This window comes from Exophiala bonariae (assembly GCF_035927105.1).
Source record: "Exophiala bonariae strain CCFEE 5792 chromosome Unknown scaffold_16, whole genome shotgun sequence".
Lineage (NCBI taxonomy): Eukaryota > Fungi > Ascomycota > Eurotiomycetes > Chaetothyriales > Herpotrichiellaceae > Exophiala > Exophiala bonariae.
Genome location: NW_027042491.1, coordinates 53468 through 71248, shown reverse-complemented (window position 1 = coordinate 71248; position 17781 = coordinate 53468). Strand labels below are relative to the sequence as shown.

The 17781-nt window shown below is 51.3% G+C and overlaps 8 protein-coding genes across 8 annotated transcripts; 2 read left to right on the top strand and 6 right to left on the bottom strand.

Moving 5' to 3' along the window:
* Positions 1 to 74: 74 nt before the first annotated feature.
* On the bottom strand, positions 75 to 563 carry LTR84_003323 (uncharacterized protein; the record flags this gene model as incomplete). Its single annotated transcript, XM_064846911.1, has 1 exon — positions 75 to 563. The coding sequence occupies one exon, from the start codon at positions 561 to 563 to the stop codon at positions 75 to 77; it is 489 nt and encodes a 162-aa protein (XP_064705264.1).
* Positions 564 to 1362: 799 nt separating this feature from the next.
* Positions 1363 to 2423, bottom strand: LTR84_003322 (uncharacterized protein; the record flags this gene model as incomplete). The annotated part of the gene is made up of 2 exons (XM_064846910.1): positions 1363 to 2157; positions 2217 to 2423. 2 exons carry the CDS (start codon positions 2421 to 2423, stop codon positions 1363 to 1365), a joined length of 1002 nt encoding a protein of 333 aa, XP_064705263.1.
* A 2175-nt stretch (positions 2424 to 4598) lies between these two features.
* Positions 4599 to 6485, top strand: LTR84_003321 (uncharacterized protein; the record flags this gene model as incomplete). The annotated part of the gene is made up of 4 exons (XM_064846909.1): positions 4599 to 4664; positions 4719 to 4869; positions 4926 to 5407; positions 5514 to 6485. The coding sequence occupies 4 exons, from the start codon at positions 4599 to 4601 to the stop codon at positions 6483 to 6485; spliced, it is 1671 nt and encodes a 556-aa protein (XP_064705262.1).
* A 202-nt stretch (positions 6486 to 6687) lies between these two features.
* On the bottom strand, positions 6688 to 7707 carry LTR84_003320 (uncharacterized protein; the record flags this gene model as incomplete). Its single annotated transcript, XM_064846908.1, has 1 exon — positions 6688 to 7707. The coding sequence occupies one exon, from the start codon at positions 7705 to 7707 to the stop codon at positions 6688 to 6690; it is 1020 nt and encodes a 339-aa protein (XP_064705261.1).
* A 535-nt stretch (positions 7708 to 8242) lies between these two features.
* LTR84_003319 (uncharacterized protein) lies at positions 8243 to 9272 on the bottom strand (the record flags this gene model as incomplete). Its single annotated transcript, XM_064846907.1, has 2 exons — positions 8243 to 9141; positions 9221 to 9272. The coding sequence occupies 2 exons, from the start codon at positions 9270 to 9272 to the stop codon at positions 8243 to 8245; spliced, it is 951 nt and encodes a 316-aa protein (XP_064705260.1).
* Positions 9273 to 10441: 1169 nt separating this feature from the next.
* On the bottom strand, positions 10442 to 12469 carry LTR84_003318 (uncharacterized protein; the record flags this gene model as incomplete). The annotated part of the gene is made up of 1 exon (XM_064846906.1): positions 10442 to 12469. The coding sequence occupies one exon, from the start codon at positions 12467 to 12469 to the stop codon at positions 10442 to 10444; it is 2028 nt and encodes a 675-aa protein (XP_064705259.1).
* Positions 12470 to 13466: 997 nt separating this feature from the next.
* Positions 13467 to 15114, bottom strand: LTR84_003317 (uncharacterized protein; the record flags this gene model as incomplete). The annotated part of the gene is made up of 2 exons (XM_064846905.1): positions 13467 to 14545; positions 14595 to 15114. 2 exons carry the CDS (start codon positions 15112 to 15114, stop codon positions 13467 to 13469), a joined length of 1599 nt encoding a protein of 532 aa, XP_064705258.1.
* Positions 15115 to 15774: 660 nt separating this feature from the next.
* On the top strand, positions 15775 to 17709 carry LTR84_003316 (uncharacterized protein; the record flags this gene model as incomplete). The annotated part of the gene is made up of 2 exons (XM_064846904.1): positions 15775 to 15826; positions 15881 to 17709. The coding sequence occupies 2 exons, from the start codon at positions 15775 to 15777 to the stop codon at positions 17707 to 17709; spliced, it is 1881 nt and encodes a 626-aa protein (XP_064705257.1).
* Positions 17710 to 17781: the final 72 nt, after the last annotated feature.

Sequence of the window (17781 nt, the reverse complement as noted above, 5' to 3'; positions counted from 1 at the left end):
ACTTCTCACTTCTTCTCTCTACCACCATCATCAACCATGTCTCCTTCAAGTCCCCACCCAGGTCCAGCTTCTTTCTACGCATCCTTACTCCTAGCACCCAACTCCCGCTTAACACCATCCTTCTCCTCCATCTCATTCAAGACCCTCTCGGCGACCTTCATGGCATCGACACCGGCGGGCACACCGCAGTAAGTGGTGGCATGGAGAATGGCCTCACGGATCTCCGTCTCGCTGAGGCCGTTGTTGCGCGCGCCGCGGATGTGCACGACCAGCTCGGGGGCGCGGTTCAGCGCCATCAGCATGCCGATGTTGAGCAGCGAGCGGTCGCGCCGCTCCAGCCCCGGCCGCGTCCACGCGTACCCCCAGCACCACTCCGTCACCAGCTCCTGGCCCGCCCGCGAGAACTCGGACGATCCGTTCTCCAGCGCCCGGTCTACGTATGCGTCGCCCACGACCGCGCGGCGGACCGCCAGCCCCGCGTTGAACAGCGCTTCGTGTGCGGGCCGTAGCGCCGGGTCGACCGCGGAGGTCACTTTGGAGAGGTCGGAGGGCGATGACGACATGTTGGGTTGTGTTTCGTCGAGGAGAGGGTTTGTTGATGTTGGTGTTGGTGTTGTTGTCTGGCTGAGTTGAGTTGATCTATATGGCCTGCTCGAATCTAGAGTCTCTCGATTGGGGTAGATAAGTCAACGACTGTAGACTGCGTGATGTGTAGGACAATCCACGAAACCAGATGGACTTTTACAGTATCGATTTCTTGGGCATCTAACAGACTATGAACAACGTCTACCCTCCTCGTTTTATTTACATTATCTCCCCCGCTCCCAACCAAAGGGGTCTGCCCCTCCAAAGTTGCGTTGCAGTTCTCCTTCCGCAAATCGGAGAAAATAAAAACGCCTCGGGTCGAAGCAGAGCTTTTTGGTTTACTCCAACTTTTCTGGGATTGATATGTTTTTTTTGGAGTACGCCTCCAACTTGCTTGTAGTGGTGGTGGGGCTGGCGCGATAATCCAAGTTCGGGTGTCGGGCGTCGAGAGTCATGACGCTTAGCCGTAGTATTGTTGTGATATATTCTTGACGATGCGCGTGTGTATATTTGATAGCCGGACGATGTGTGCATCAATACCGTCGACAGCCCGTCAAAGCAAATTACAGTAAGGCCAAAGGAAATGCCGGGACTTGAAGAAGGTCGAGTTATGATGGGGCTTTGAGCATAGCAGTGGCAATGGCAATGGCATTTCGGCAAACTGGCTATCAAATTGCCATGAGCAGATCCTCTGCCGGATGGCTAGAGTTGAGTTGATGAGTCCATCCACAGTCCAAAAGTAGTGTAGAAACATATGCTCCCATCTTAAATGCATGTCTAATGGCCATTCAGTGTACTGGCCGCCGTAGCATCACCGTCAATCTTGGTCAACCAATCCTCATCGCCACCCAAATATCGATAAACCACTCTCGAGTCCAAATCCACGCATCTCGGGTCCTTACTCGCCCCATCATAAGTCGCCAGGCCAGCCTCGCCCAACACGTTTTGAGCACCCACCCGCTGAGCCATTTCCAAGGCCAAAGAGAAATCCTTCCGCATCAGTTGTACTTTGAACCCGTTGGTATATCCCTTTGACGACGGTGCCTCAGCGTAGACTCCTGGGACCGGACAGAACCGATCACAAATCGTGTTCTGGGCCGTGCCCGCTGCGTAGACTTTGGCCAGGACCCGAGGGTCGAGTCCCGAACGCATGCCCATGTCCATGGCCTCTGAGACCGCGATGGCGATCACCCCAGATAGATAGTTGTTTGACAGTTTCGCCGCCAATCCCTTGGAAGGACCTCCACATGGGATCACGTCTTTGCCCATCAATTGTACGAGTTTTATCAGGTGCGGGAGATTCGGGTCGCTGTCGCCGCAGCCGAGGAAAAATGCTATGGACGCTTTCTGAGCTCCCACCACCCCGCCGCTGACGGGAGCATCGTAGAATGAGGCCGTGGGAAATTTCTCATTGATATAATCCTTGACCGCGAGACTGCTAGCTGTATCGATGGTCGAGCAGTCTAACAGAAGTTTTCCGGACACGTCGCTCGAACAGATTGTCTCTGAGTCTCCTCCCATGTAGACTGATCGGACGTGTTTCCCCTCTGGTAACATGGTCAAGATTATTTCCTACCCATTTTTTAGCATCTTCACGCTGTGGGGTCCAACTGCGCAAAATCCATTCTTACCGATTGATCTGCCACGTTCTTCGCGCTAGATGCTTTGATCACACGATCAGGATAATCACTGTGCAGTTGGTCGACGCTAGCCTGGTTGATGTCATAGACATATAGGCGAATATGACTAGGGAGTTTGTTTGCCAGGTGGCCAGCCATTGGCAAACCCATAGCTCCCAATCCAACGAACCCTATGCCAGAAACCTTTGTTAGATCCATCTTGCGTACTTTTGGTAATCGTGAGAGAGGTCGTGAACGGTAGGTTCAAGAGATGGGAATTTCCAATTTCAGCGAGGCATCTGAACAAGTCGTGTAGGATAAATCGAGCAATCAAAGTGCAAATTGATAGAGAGGATCCACAAGCCAAAGAAAGATTTCATTATTATGACATGGACGTGCATGCCGTGATATCTGCTATTCGGCCATCAAATGCCTTGGTGGCGACGAGAACCAGCCACGGGGGGAATGAGGGAGAAGAGTTGGGGTAAATTCCCTGGAGGAGAATCCGAGATTTGGGGAAGCGCATTGACCAAATCCGGCTTGCCGATGAGAACCTGGAGGCTGAAGCCAGTTGTCCGGCTATCTGATGTCGCAAGGGTCAGCCATAGCCACCAGATCTTACCTAAGACATGACAAAATCTTCAGCACCCCGATATCCAGAGCAAGAAAATGCTCGACATATATACCTCATCGCATGGAGCGAAATCGACCAGGGCTGTGGAAACAAGCAAGCCTACTGAATGGGCTGCTATGGCTCATTCAGTAAAGGCCTATGCCGTGAACATTGACTGTTGAGCAGTGAGATGATTATGTATCATGCAGAACCAAGAGCCCGGGCTAAAGCAACGCGAGTAGTCCCCACCATCATTGCAGTGTTTCATTCCTGTGGGAATCTGTCGAAGGATTTCAGCTCGACCAAGAGGCTCGTATTTAGCTACCCAAAGAGGTCCATACGCAGCCACGAATTGAGTAGAAGGTCAACTTTCCCGGCTAGTTATTGAGGGGCGGAGGTTGTACGAGGCAAGGTGTAACTGTGATTTTTATTGATGCAACATTGTGTTCCTTGGTATTCCTCCTATCTGCTTCCCAAGATCTCGCTTCTTGACGACGAGGTGTTTGCTTCGCCGCTCTTGATTGAAAGCGTCGCGTAAGATTCAAGTTTGCCAATAAATACCTACCTATCTAGGCAAGTCCAGAGTGGAACCGGGATTGAGTCAGAAATTCTGTAAGCATTCCAGCTATTTCCATTTCTGAGACATTGGTCGAATGTTGTCCTTTCGTGGACAGCTCTGGGCAAGGATGAAATCCTGACAGTGACCATTCCTAAAGACGGCAACGATGAAGTGCGATGTAGCATCCATCCATCTCCGTGCAGACGATCTCGCTGGAAGATTCCGATCCTGAAGTTTCTCGGGCAGGTGAGCAATGTTTTTATTGTTCAGCAACCCACTGTACGGAAAGAGTCCACAATTGAAGGATAATTGGAAACCATGACCTTTTGATCACCCAGACAATCAAAGATTTGTGCGCTTATGTGAGAAGGCCCAAACCTTTTCAGTGTCCTCGACGATCACAGGTGGAGAGGAGCGGTCACTAACCGCTGGATGCTCTGACAGTTGCACCTGCCTGGTGTTCGTATCCCGTATTCCCCGACATGACTTCCCAGATGCCTTCGAAACACAAGCCGAAACTTCAGCAATGAATTGTTATTCCCCCCAGAACTCAGACCATGAGTTCTCGGGCTCCTCTCGTCGAATCTGAGGGTTCGTCCTCAATTCTGTATTCTGCGAATCACTCGGCGTCAGGCTGCAGAGTAATATACGAGGGTTTCATGCGCCGAGGGCCAGTCAGGCGACCTCTCAATCCCTTTAGGATGACGCGCGCCAGATATTCGGGAATGCCATATCTGTCACCGAGAGCTTCGTCAGAAGGAGCCTATTTGAAAACATGGTGTCAGACATCATCGGGGATAATTCACCGCTACCCTGGTCAAGTCTTATGCTGTGGATACCGGCCTTGGAAGGGTGTGAATCTGTGAATCTGTGAATCTGTGAATCGTGAGTCGTGAGTCGTGGGTCGTGACCACTAATTTACCCAGTCGGAAAGGCGCATCCTACGCGGCGTGCAACGTACGCGATGTTCTCCTTCGTGTAGCCTCGAGGTGGGCGGTCAGCATACGTACCGGGTGGAATGCTAGTCCACAGCTCTCCTGTTAGACACGAAGTCACACTGATGAACCACAAGGTTCCATTGCCGGAGTGCCTTAAGCTTGGTAATAAGGCATTTGAAGAGAAGAGCCCGACCAGACTGTTGATATGTTGATAAGCACATTCCTCCTCAAGGATCAGCACCTCCTGGCAACTTCCACTTCATTCAATCCCCTATTCGCCTGAAATGGCAGCTACTCAGTCACCAACATCGCTTCTTCCCACCCTCATTGCCTTGGCCACCATTCTTTATGTAAGTGTCTAAGGTTCTAGCACACCTCTACCTCGTACTCATCGTCTGTTACAGATCATTGGAGTAGCTCTCTACAGGCTATACTTTCATCCTCTGGCTAAATACCCTGGACCTTTCTGGGCGAAATTGACTCAATGGCCCGAGGCACAATCCTCCTGGAGAGGCCGAAGACATTTAGACTTGCATGCAATGCATGAGAAATATGGTAGGCTCATGTTGAACCCCTCATTGCAGGGGATCTTGATACTGACTACTCAACAGGTGACGTTGTGAGGCTAGCACCGAACTCGCTTGCATTTCGAACTCCTGGTGCCATCCATGATATCTACACCGATCGAAACGCCAATGTCATCAAAACAGGTTGGACAGAAACTGCACGCAAGCTGAACCCATATCCATCCAGTCAAGTCATATCAGATCGCAAACTTCATGCCGCTCGAAGAAAGCTTTTAAATCAGGCTTTCTCTGTGAGCGCTATCAACTCAATGGAGCAGTATGTCTTGAAAACAATCCGAACTTGGTGTGAATATTTGCAGGAACCCCCTGCAGTCGAGGCTGCTCCTAACAAAGGAGACAAGGCTACAGGAGGTTGGAGCAGGGAACGAGACATTGCGGTGTGGTCAAATCTCTTGACCCTCGACGTCCTAGGAGAGCTCTGCTTTGGAGCGAGCTTTGGCGCCATGAAGGCAGGCCGTACCTATATTGCGGATCTGGTGTTGGGATCTGGAAGGATGATTCTTGTGGTACGTGGTTTCACCTTTGCGTCGTGCTAGAGCTCGATCGCTCCGTGCTACTACTCCTACATCTGACGCCTATTCATATTGCCGAGCGATACTGATCAGCAAACAGCTCTCCTCACTCCCCATTCGTGATCTCCTCATGCCTATCCTCAAAAGACCAGCTCTTGCAAAGATCGTTGGTGGTGATATGTCACGAAAGAGAATTCGCTTCCGAGAAGAGATGGGTGTTTTGGTAGAAAAGCGAACTGCCTTGGAACGAGTCAACGCCGAAAAACCTGCCGAGGAGCAAAGAAAAGACTTCTTCCATTATTTACTCCATGCCCAAGATCCGGAGACGGGCGTCAAGTTTGTACCCAAGGAACTTGTTGGTGAAGCGGGACTGCTCGTCGCGGCCGGCAGCGACACCTCTAGCGCTACCATGAGTGCTTTCCTTTTCAACATGTTACACAATGAGCGCGTGTACAAAAAGGTGCAGCAAGAGGTACGTTCTGCCTTTGACGAGGTTGAGGAAATCAAATATACCGCCAAGCTCTCAGGGTTACCATACCTGCGTGCCTGTATTGACGAAACACTGCGCATCGCTCCACCAGTACCTGGATACTTGGCTCGTGTTATCTTACCAGGAGGAGCTGTGATTGATGGAAATACTTACCCTGCGGGGACTGTGGTTGGGACTGGTGCATACTCAATCCATCATAATGCGAACCTATTCGAGAAGCCATTCTCATACATTCCCGAACGCTGGATCGTCGGATCGAGCGATGAAGACCCTTCCGTCCCGATCAAGGTTACAAAATCCAGCGTGCAAGTCGCGAAAGACTCATTCTGGGCCTTTTCATCCGGACCCAGGGTCTGTGTGGGAAAAGGCATGGCCTATATGGAGTTATCTATCACTCTCGCTCGATTGATCTGGTTGTTCGATATAAGATTTGCCCCTGGGCATGAACGAAGTGGTGGAGGTGGCCCTGGGAAGGGAGATGGTAGAGAGAGGGAAAATGAGTATCAGTTGACCGATGCATTCGTGTCTGATAGATCGGGTCCGGTGTTGCAATTCAAGAGGAGACTGGTGGATGAGTTCTGAGTGGCAGCAGAGGCTGGTTGGTTTGAGCTCGATGAGAAAGGTGGGAAGGAGAGCAGGCATCTCGCCCCATTTCTCCCTCTGAAAGTCGAGGAGAAAACAACTGAAGACACTTTCCCCCTGATAACCGGAGTATGTCATAATGAATTGAGGAGGATATAGTGGTCTGGTTTCCCATTCAGAAGGCTCTCAGCATATTCATCACTTATACTTGACCAGAAGCGACGGGCGTCTCGGGTTTTCGAGTATCTCCTTCACCCACTTCAACGGTGGAAATCCATTGCATGAAATAGCCCACATCCTTCGCGATCTGACTCGGCACGCCCGCCTTCTGCATCCAACCAGGAAGATTACCCTTGGCATCACTAGCGGTCGCCATGATCCACTCGACCTCCTTCTTCTGGGGATTCCGCGTAACGAGCTCGACGGCGGTGTAGACCCCAGCGATGACCTCCCTCCTCTGCGTAGCGGTGGTCCCCTCCTTGACATTCCGATCGGAGCTGTAGAAGGCCTCGTCGAAGCCCGCGGCCGAGAGATTCACAGGCACCGTGACGGCGACAAAGCGGTCCGCATCGACACTGGCCGTCGCGACCAGCACGGGGAAACAGCGCGGCGACATCATCGGGCCCGGAATGACATGGCACATCTCGTAGATGGCCATCGTCGGCTGCGTGTAGGGGCCGAGCTCCTCGCCGTTTCCTCTCCCCGCCAGCGCCGCCACCTCCTCGCCCCAGTCCACGATCAGCCGCGCGTCGTACAGCGACGGCGTGAACTCCAGCTCACGCACGCTGTGCGAGTCCCGCAGCCCGAACACGAACTCGTCCCAGCTGGCATGGCCCGGCTGAGAGGCGTTCTTGCTTGAGATGTCCGCGTGTATGCTGCGCCGGGCGGCCCAGTTCTCGGGGCCGCATGTACGGGGTTTACTGCGTGTGATGGGCTGGTCAGAGGAGGACCAGGTGATCTGGGAGATTTCTGACGCGGGGATCGTGTGAGTGAGGATCTCGACGGGGGCGGCGGAGGGGCCGGACGTCTTGGTCGAGTGGTGCGAGAAGGTCTGGTTGAAGGTGCTGGGATCCAGGAATGCGATGCCGTCGTCCAGCAGTGCGCGTACGAAGGTCGAGACTTCTGGGCGCGCGTTCTTGGATAAGGGGAGCACCGGGTGGGCGGGCAGGTCGCCGAGTTGCAGCGGCGCCATGCGGATGAGGTTGCTGTGTTGGCGTGCCATTGTGTCTGTAGGTATGTTTGTCCTAGGTATGTCGGGTTACAGAGGAGAGAAGAGGGCGAGGCAAGGCAAGGAGACGGTATTGGACTCTTATTATATCACGTATCCGCTCTCGTCCTTGCTTCGCTCGCAGCGAACTGCAAGTGTCGTTTGCGTTTCAACCCCATGGTGGTGATACGTCAGCATTCGACTTTCTGATACGCGGAGGTCCATCAGGTTTGAGAGGGGCAAAGTTTGGGCAGATCCGATTACGCGGTGTGCGGTTAAGGATACGCCTGAGGGGTTCCCCCGGGCGCCCCATGCGCTTAACTGGACTTGGCTTTACGCCTTACCGAACGTGCCATACGAGGGGACGGGATAGTTTAACCTCCCGTTTATCCGTCTTGATATCTAGGTAATCCTAGTCTCTAGTGAAGAAGAATACCGATGGATGGTGTTGGTAAGTTTCATTAGTCTAGGTCTATCTATTCCAGAATATTGTTACTATGGTATCGTTGGTTCCTTCCTTCCTTCACCACAGCATCATCATTCTATTAACTCAGGCCTTTGCAAACAACTTCTCCGCCGCCCCAAACTCAACGTCCCTCCTCCTCTCCTCATCCAGCTCAAACGCCTCAAAATTGCGCGTAAAGTATTTAATCCCCTCAGCAGGGGCGTTGGGGAAATCACTTCCAAAAAGCACGTGCCCGGGTTTCGCGAGCTTGAACAACGTGGTCAAGGTCAACGGGTTCGACGAGATGGCGAGGTCGAAGTAGAAGCGGGACGCCTCCTCGACGATCTGCTCCGTCGACTTGCCCACGCTGAACGGTGTGTGCGGCACCATGCCGGCGACGCGGTAGATGAGCGTGGGCAGGGTGCCGCCGGCGTGGGAGAGGATGATCCTGCAGTCGCGCGCGACCGTGTTGAGCGTGTCGGTTAGGATCAGGTCGATGGCCGTGCGGCCCGTTTCGTGCGGGTAGTCGAACATGGGCTGCGGGAGGTGCGCGTTGACGAGCTTGGTGTCGACGCCGTGCGTCGGGTGCACGAACACGACGGCCTTGCGCCGGTTCAGCTCGTCCCAGATGCTGCGGAAGTCTGGGTGTCCGAGATAGTGGTTGTCGGTGCCGTAGCGGGTGAAGAGCGTGATGCCGTCCGCGTGCAGCGTGTCGAAGGCATAGGTGATTTCCTCCAGCACACGTTCTGTGTCGAGCAGCGAGGGCACTGATGCGAAGAAGCCATATTCCGATGGGCTGGAATCGCGGATCGATGCCGCCGCCTCGTTTGCGGCTCGCGCCAGTGCTGCTGCTGCGACGGGGTCTTTCTCAATGCACGCGCCAGGCGCTGTCATGGAGAGGATGGTCTTGCGGACTCCGATCGCCTTGTTGATTTCTCGGTCGGCTTCGAGCGTCCATTTTGGTACCGTCCATCCAGATGGGTCGCCTCCCGCTCGTTGGAGTGCTGCAATGGGAATGGTAGGTCAGTGATCCTATCTAGCTTTGATGTGTTGAGACATGGGAGGCTGGGACTTCGAAAATACCTTGAGTGAACACTTCAGGGTAGAAGTGGTGGTGAACGTCGATTTTGGACATGGTGAACTAATCTTTCTGTCTATTTTGAACTTTGCGTGTTTTCGAATCTGAATTGGTATACAGAGCACTACTGCGACAATTGTTTTTCGATGATTGATGCTCCTTCTTGAACTGACTTGAACCTACCTCGACATATATACCAAAGTCCACCCAGCTATCATCGCTATACTCGGAACCGAGCATGACGAACTCATCAAGAAGAAGAGCGTTTAGGTTTACGGAACCCCTCTTCATTCATCCCAAGATCATCCCGGCTGAACCGCTGGGCTGCACTTGACCTTGGCTTCACCATTCTAGATGCGACATATCACAAGGCTCACAATCTTCGTACGAGCCGATGTACGAGACACCTAGCTAAGTATTCAGTAGTAGTGGGCAAAGTTTAACCGATGGTAAAAGAAATGCTCACTCTTGCTGAGCGACCATCACAGGTGCCAGGGGTAATGCTGTAGATAGAGCCTACTGTTGAGAAGATTAAACGCATAAACTACTGGTGATTGAGTATGGATGGCTATGATGACATGTTACTTAGGTCCCTCGCGGATAGATCTGGGATCAACCATGCAGTCGTACATCAGGCCGTCTCAAGAGGGTGGTGTTGGAGAACAAATGGGCAGGCGGGATCGGGAATACCCCCCGCCCCCCAACAAGCAGGGAGTCAGAAAGTATTCTGGTTGCCAGTAATGAGGCTCGCTCTCTGGCTCACTCCTTGTGGGGGTTGCAACGATGATACACATAGCTCTGCTCCGAGTCCTGCCCCTGCTGACTCATGCGTAGAGTAGAGTCTTTGAATTCCAGGACGCCCGAGCCTAGTTGGGGGGATCTCCGACAGCCGAAGCTTCGCTGGCATGCTTATCGAGGTCAGTCTACAGTAGAATGATGGATGGGAGGACCCTGTGCTCGGTACAGACGGATAACGAGGGCATAGATTACGAGGATCCCTTCAATTCGGTCTCAAACTGTTCGTGAATCTTGTGCGGAAACCTCGGCAACGAACGCAGGAGGTGGTTTCAAATATAGTGTTAGGATTTCGCGTTCAAACGGATGTACCTTGAAATAGGTAGATCATTATTCATTTCTCTACCAGTGGCCGGGGTTTGGCATACATATACAATAATAAAACCAATTCATGCACTGCATAAGGAAATAGAGACCAATTCATCACAATGTCATGACCGTCGAGTTGGACTGGCTTCAGGTTCTTCTGCAGCTTCCACTCGAACAAGGATTTCCTCCAAGAATCCTTCCAGGAACTCGGTCACTCCGCCACCCATTCCAACAGGACATTCCTCATCACTTTTCTGAATCTCGTAGAACAATCCGGCTGTCTTTGCGATCAGTCTTCGGACTTTCTCGTGTGTCTGAACCCTCTGCTGTTGAATGGCAGCAGCAGCAGAAGGACTCAGTTTGCTCGATCGAGCTAGTTCTTTTAACATGTATGTTCGTCGATGCATTGCAGCTTCGAGAGCTGGTATCAATACAGAGGTCAAAGCTGTCAATTCTTGACCGTTATCTTGAGTCGGTAATTGAGCAGCCGAGACACTCAAAGCCTCAGCCTTTGAATCTTGTCGCTGATTAGTAGTGCTCGTAAGTGGCGGCAGAGGCTGTTGATTCATCGCCGAGGCCGGGCCCTGTCCTTGTGGAATCTGGGGCAAGTCTTTGGGTGAGAACGACGGGAGTGGTTGTTGTCCAGCAAGCTTAGATGATGATGGTTGATCTACCGGCTGTCCTTTACCTGGTACGCCTCTGAATGGCGGAATTTCGGGTATGACCATGCTCGGCTTTCTCCCTGGTGGAGTTGATCCATTTGTTGTTGGAGCGCTCGGGCTGGCTCCTCCATCAAGCTTCAAAAATCCCATATCTTTGGCTAGTTGGGCTTGAAAGGCCTTGTTGTATTCGTTCGATCCCGGACTATCTTTGTGAAATTCGGCAGGAGAGATCTTGTTCGCCAACGCATTTGTCGAGGTCCTTGGAGTTCCCACCGGTTTCGCAGCAATCGAAGGTACGCCTAGCTGAGAATGCTTTGGCTCATATATTGCAGGTGTAGATGTTTTGGTTGGCGAAGGCGGTAGTGGGACTTTTGCAGGAGTAGGAGGGAAAGCTGTTTTCACGGGCGACTTTTGTGGTGAAGATGGGACCTTGACGGTATCGTCCCAGTCAGATCGAAGTTTCGATCCCGATGGTTCAGCACTCGCTCTTGCATTCGTAGCTGAATCATTCATGGGGCGTAAACCGGCCGTGCGACCACCTACTGGTCGGACAGTACCAAAATCCCACAAATCCTCATTTTCCGGTTCACGATTGCCTTGATGGTAGTTCTCTTCCTCATCGTCGTCATCATCTGATGAACGGCCACCTCTTGTTGCGATATACCTCTCATTCCTTTCGATCAATTCGGTTAGATAAGTCGTCTTCTTAGCCTTCTTGATGAAAGGATGCTTGAGTAATTCTTTGGCCGACGGCCGTTCTCTAGGATCTCGTCTTAGGCATAATTCGACAAAATCCTTGAATGTACGGGAGAATTGACCCTGAAGGACTGGTGGGGGGTTTTTGGGGATCAAGAATAAAACCTTCATCGGATGTATGTCGGCATAAGGTGGTTCTCCCATGGCGAGCTCGATGGCCGTAATACCCAATGACCAGATATCGGCTTTATGATCATAGCCTGACTGCTTGATGACTTCTGGTGCCATCCAGAATGGGGTACCCACAAAAGTGTTTTTCTTGGTCATGGTGGCAGATAATTGTCCCGAAACACCAAAATCAGCCAATTTGACTTGACCGTTGGCACCCAGAAGGACGTTGGCGGCTTTGATGTCTCGATGAAGTTTTTTATCACTATGTAGGTAGTCCAAACCCATGAGGAGTTCTCGAAGAATGATGCATATGTAGTCTTCGTGAATCAGACCGGGTCGCATCAAATCCGAACAACTTCCACCCGAGCAGAATTCCATGATGATCCAGAGGTCTGAGCCTTTCAAAAAAGAGCCATGGTATTTTGTAACATAGGGTGACTGTAGCTCGGACAGGATGGATATTTCTTGGATGATATCCTCGACTTCATCCTCGGCATTCTCAACGTCAATAACCTTGATAGCCACTGCTTGTCCTGTACGCTTGTCAACTCCTTTGTAGACCTTGCCAAAACTACCCCCGCCTATACAATTTTGCTTGGTGTAAAGGTCTTCGGGATCCATCGTTGTGACAGTGGAGTGAACCGGAGAGCGGAGAGGATAGGGCAGGGCAGAGCGATGGTCCGATCATGAAGCGGTGGAAGATGAGACCGGTGCTTGCTAGGAGGGTGGAAGCAGTGAAAGCTCGTCTGGTTTAATCGTATGATAACAGTCGTAGTAGTGGTAGTGGTACAAGATGTATGAATTGGATGTAGTAGAGAGTAGAATGTAGCGGTAGGCTTTCCTCTGGAGAGTGAGTGTATAAGAGACGAATACAGACAGTGGCAGCCCAAGAGTCATGAACTTTGGAGACCAAACAGAAAAACACAGAGAGTCCGAGTGGGTAAGATGCACTGTCAATTCTTCAGAGCGCACTGGGCAAGCGCCACTGCCTTTCAGCCACGCGAGGCAAGCCAAACTTGAAGGATGTCAGTCATGGGTATGGGCAGGGGGTTCGTGAAGGGAAGGATTCTTCAAATCATAAAGACATCAAGGCGTGAAGCGTGTAGCGTGTAGCGTGTACCATGGGCAGGGTCGTGAATTGGGTTGAGATTCCTGTGAGTCTTGCGCCTTGAGTCTTGAGATGGTGGAAATGAAACTCGATGTTTACTCCTTACCCCATGTGGTCGCGTTGAGGCGGTCACTGTGTCCAACCCCTCCGATTGGCGGCCGCCGTCTCTGCAACCTTGAACCTTTCAATCTTCCACTCTCGGGCTTTGCGTGAACCAAATATTAATTACCTAGGCGATAATCCAATCAAATAAACTACTCGAAAAACACCAGAAACAGGCACGGGGAACAGCCCAAAATGACGATGCAATGTCGGATCTTGATTCATCTCCCGAGTTCCGACGGCTTGTCGTGATTCATGAGAGCATGCTATGCTGCGCTCACTGGCAGTGCCTGGGTGGTGTCTTGTAGCTATTACTAGCCCGAGTATTGCTTGTATCTCGGATCTGATCCCTCCAAACGCCTCGATCCATGCAGCGTAATACCTATTTGCAATGCGTGCCGAGACACTCTATTCCACAAATTCAACCATGACCGTTCCATTCTTGAGTCCAGCGTCTGCCACTGTATCTTGACGAGCATCAATGAGGTTCTTTCCCATGGAGATCAATTCAAAGTCGGCTCCTGCTTTGCCTTCCAACGGCTCAGATTTGAGAAATTCATAGATGCGTTGCACTGGGTCGCTCTCGGCAAATCGACGAACAATCCTACCGCCAGGATGTCTGATCTGGACTCTCGTAATTCCTGGTCCCGCCGCGGGTTCGCTGTGAGGTTGGTCAGAGGGGATCTGAGCAAAAGCATTCGATTCTTGTGGCTCGCTTGGCTCCTCTTGGTCCACTTCCATGGCGTCCACATTGGCAGATGGTGCGGTTGCTCGCACATCGCCCACGCTTCGAGTGAGATCATCAGGGTCCTCAGTCTCGGGTGGCTTCAGCTCCTGATTTTGTGACGCTAAGCTGGCTTGCAATGCTCTTTCTAACATCTCCTCCTCGGTCAATTGGTCGACTGGTTTCTCCTTCTTTGCCTCTGACTTTCTTTTAGCCACCGGGTTGCGTGCACTGTTGTCCAAGCTGTACCGATCCAAAAATTCGTGTAGTTGCATCAAGAAATCTGCAGGTGACGGAATCTTCCTCGTCCATAACTTGATCTGCTCTCCAGTCCGTGGGTCAACGATAGCGACATGAGGATACATATCCTGGCTCTCATATGCTTGGAAGTAGTATTGCACGTATTGACTGGCTCTTGGGTCTTCCTTGTTGTATTGCAGGAAAACAAAATTCTCCTTGACTGTCTCCACTATGCCTTCGTTTTTCCAAAGGTCACGGTTCAGGGCTTGACAATCAAAGATTGATGGATCCTGAATGTCAACCAGCAACCATTTCTTGTGTTCCTTGCCTTCGTCTCTTGCATCCTCCCACTCGCCTTTGTACATTAATTCCCAAGGTGGTTGGAAAAGTCTTGCAAGTCTGTTGTTTCTCTGTGATGCTTCTGAGGCCCCTCCAGTCGATTCTGCCAGGGTGTTGTTTGTAGTCTCACTGTCCCTCTCCCAGATGCTTGATGGCTGATGTTGATTGAAGATGCCTGCACGAGCTGTTTTCACGTCAGCCACGCCCTCAGTTGTAGATTCCATGACACGTACCTCTACTCGTTCTGCTATTGAACGCTCTCAATCTTTCTTGAACCGCAGCATCATAATCGGACCCGGACAAAGGCAAGTCTGCTCCAGCACCGACCAATGTCTCCGATTGTCGGGCAATGGGCGCTCTCAGAGGTTCATCAACACCACCTCCACCATACATTTCCTCCTGTAACCGCCTCGCCATCGCTTCATCATCTTCGAATGGTGCTGCGGCAGCACTCGGTGGCGGTGGTCGGCTACGACCAGAATTTCTTTGAAATCCTGTGATCTCTGGATCATTGTCATCGGTAATATTATCGTCCTCGTCGATGTTTATAGGATCTTGGGCATGGCCAGGCTGGTTTGAGGTTGCAGTGGAAGGGAGTTGTGACGAGGTTGAGGCAGCCAGATCCGCCCCGCCATTTTCGAAGAATAATGTGACCGCTTGGTTGGCATCGCCATCGGCCAACTGGGCATACTGAGCGGCCAGCTCAGGTGTCGTGCCGGTCACAGCAACTAAGGTGGCGATTGCTTCATCCATGCTGAAAGTGGTGAACGGGAGTCAACCGCGGCGATGATAATGGGTAATCGGTCAATTGAGGAGTATCAGTTGTGGGGTGGGCAGATTGGGTCTCCAGGCCAGCGGATCTAACTGAAGAGAGATATCATGAGTGCGGAAGAGAGTTATGAACACAAGAAGGTGGAAGAAGGCATTAGAAGACGAATCGAAGTCGTAGAATTGGGATAGCAAACAGGCAGTTTCAAGATTTGGTTGTTTCCACCAAAATCAATGGTGATCGCTGGCAGTGCAAGGCGGCGAAGGCTATGACGCGACTGCACCCAACACTCGTAAATCGATAGGTGACGGAAGGAAAGCGCAGGCACACAGAGACAAACTTGCCAAGACACAATCCATTCAGTGCAATTGAATGGAGCTTGCAGGTTGAAGCGAGTAGCCGCGCTTGCCTGATCTCTAGCCGCGGCAGTCTACGGCGGAGTGAACGCTCTTGCAGCGCTGCGGTTTAAAGTGGCTGGGAACAGGAAGGTGGGTCCGACGCGTCGCGTTCGCGACTGCCACTAAATTGCGACAAGCGTCTATTAAGGAAAGAACCTGACTCGTGCCTTCCTCGACTTGAGTCGTGCCTTCCATCTTCTCCAACACCACCAGCAAAAGCAGCAACGACCACATTAATCTGTCTCAATGGCTGCTGCAGTACTCGGAAAGAGATCTCGGGGGGTTCTGGATGAAGAAGGTAATGTCTTTCCACATATCGCGGCTCGAATCAAACATTGACAAAGTATCACAGAGATTTCATTACCTCTCCCAACAACCAAAAGAAGAACGCGACGCTCAGCACCAGTGATATACGAAGATACCACCAGACGAAATGAGTTGGAGAATGTTGGAGCAACCGAGCAACAGAGTAATTTACGGAATACTCGTCCTGTCAGAACGCGTAACAGAACACCCAAAGTCGCGTTGCCAGACAGCTCTGAGAAGATCAAGCCGAGCAATCTTGCACTTGATCAAAGTCCCTCGCAGGGAGTCACAGATGAGAACGTTCCGCCTACACTGATCTCAACTCCATCGGCACTTCGATTTAAAGATGTATTTGAACAGTGCGCTCCGACCACACCAAAACATCGCGTGCGATTAACTGGAAGACTGCTTACACCACGCTCCTCTCGATCATTAACACCATCAAAATCACATAATGTCTATTCTCAAGCTCGACAAGCATTCACACAGACTGGGACGTCCAAAATTATTGGTCGTGAAGTAGAACGAGAGCAATTGAACAAGTTCATTCACAATGCGATCGAAACCGGTACTGGTGGTTGCACCTATGTCAGTGGAGCGCCTGGCACCGGAAAGAGTGCATTGGTACTGGAAATTCTGGAACAATTCGGAGAGCAGCCTGTCAAGGTTGTATCGATCAACTGTGTGGCATTGAAAACTTCATCAGAGGTTCTTGCCAGATTTACCCAGGAGTTCTGCCCACCATCTCGTGGGAAAGCGGGACCGGGAGCGAAAGCAAGTCTTGCGAAGCTGTTCACCACAAGGAAGGCCGGTTCACCAATGCACTTGGTTTTGCTGGATGAAATGGACACACTGCTTGGTGGTGATTGTGAGCTTTTGTATAGCATCTTCGAATGGGCGATGCATCCGGCTTCCTCATTGATTCTCATCGGGATTGCAAACGCACTTGATCTCACAGATCGCTTCTTACCCCGGCTTAAGGTCAGAAATGTCAAGCCACAGCTTCTACCATTTCTCCCTTACTCCGCGCAGCAAATCTCGACCATCATCAGGGAAAAGCTGAGGTCATTACTGCCTGCCGACAGCACGGTGTCACCAGACTTTGTTCCACTGATGCATCCAGCCGCCATTCAGCTCAGTGGAAAGAAAATCGCCTCTCAGACAGGAGATCTCAGAAAGGCTTTCAGTCTTGTACGCCGAGCTATCGATCAGGTGGAGCAGGAGACGCTTTTGAAGATGAGCCAAGAGCAAAGTGTTACGCCAACCAAACAACCTCTTGGAGAAGTCACCAATCCGTCGATCAAGCCACAATCGTGGTCAGTGTCTCCCATGAAGGAGGCCTCCTCTTCGTCTATCCAACGATCTATTCTGTCACAACTTACGATGGAGAGTGCTCCAAGAGCCAGCATTGCGCATGTGGCTAGAATTGCCTCGAGCATATTCAACAACAATGCGCTATCCCGTTTGAATGGATTGAATCTCCAACAAAAAGCGGTCTTGTGTTCACTTGTGGCTTCGGAAAAGAAGCAGATACAGAGAGATCCTTACAAGACACCATCAAAGTCATGGTCAAAGATTGCCAACGTCAAAGAGCTGTTCGAGACTTACACGATGCTTTGCAATCGTGATGAAGGAATTCTGCAAGTACTGAAGAGCACCGAATTTCGAGATGTTGTTGCAAGCCTTGAAACTCTGGGTCTGATACATGAAGCAACTGGACGAACTTCAGGCTTGTTGACACCTGCAAGTACGCCATCTCGGAGTGGACGGGCCATGGATGATAAACAAGTGGTGAGCGCAGTGTCAGAGAAGGAGATGCGAGATAGTTTGAGTGGAGCAGGGTCCGACTTGCTACAACGACTTCTGGACGAGTGACGTAGTTAATTTGTGCTTTTTCTGTCTTGTTCTGAGTTCTGTCCGCATAGCATGCAGTGGGAAAGGATTTGC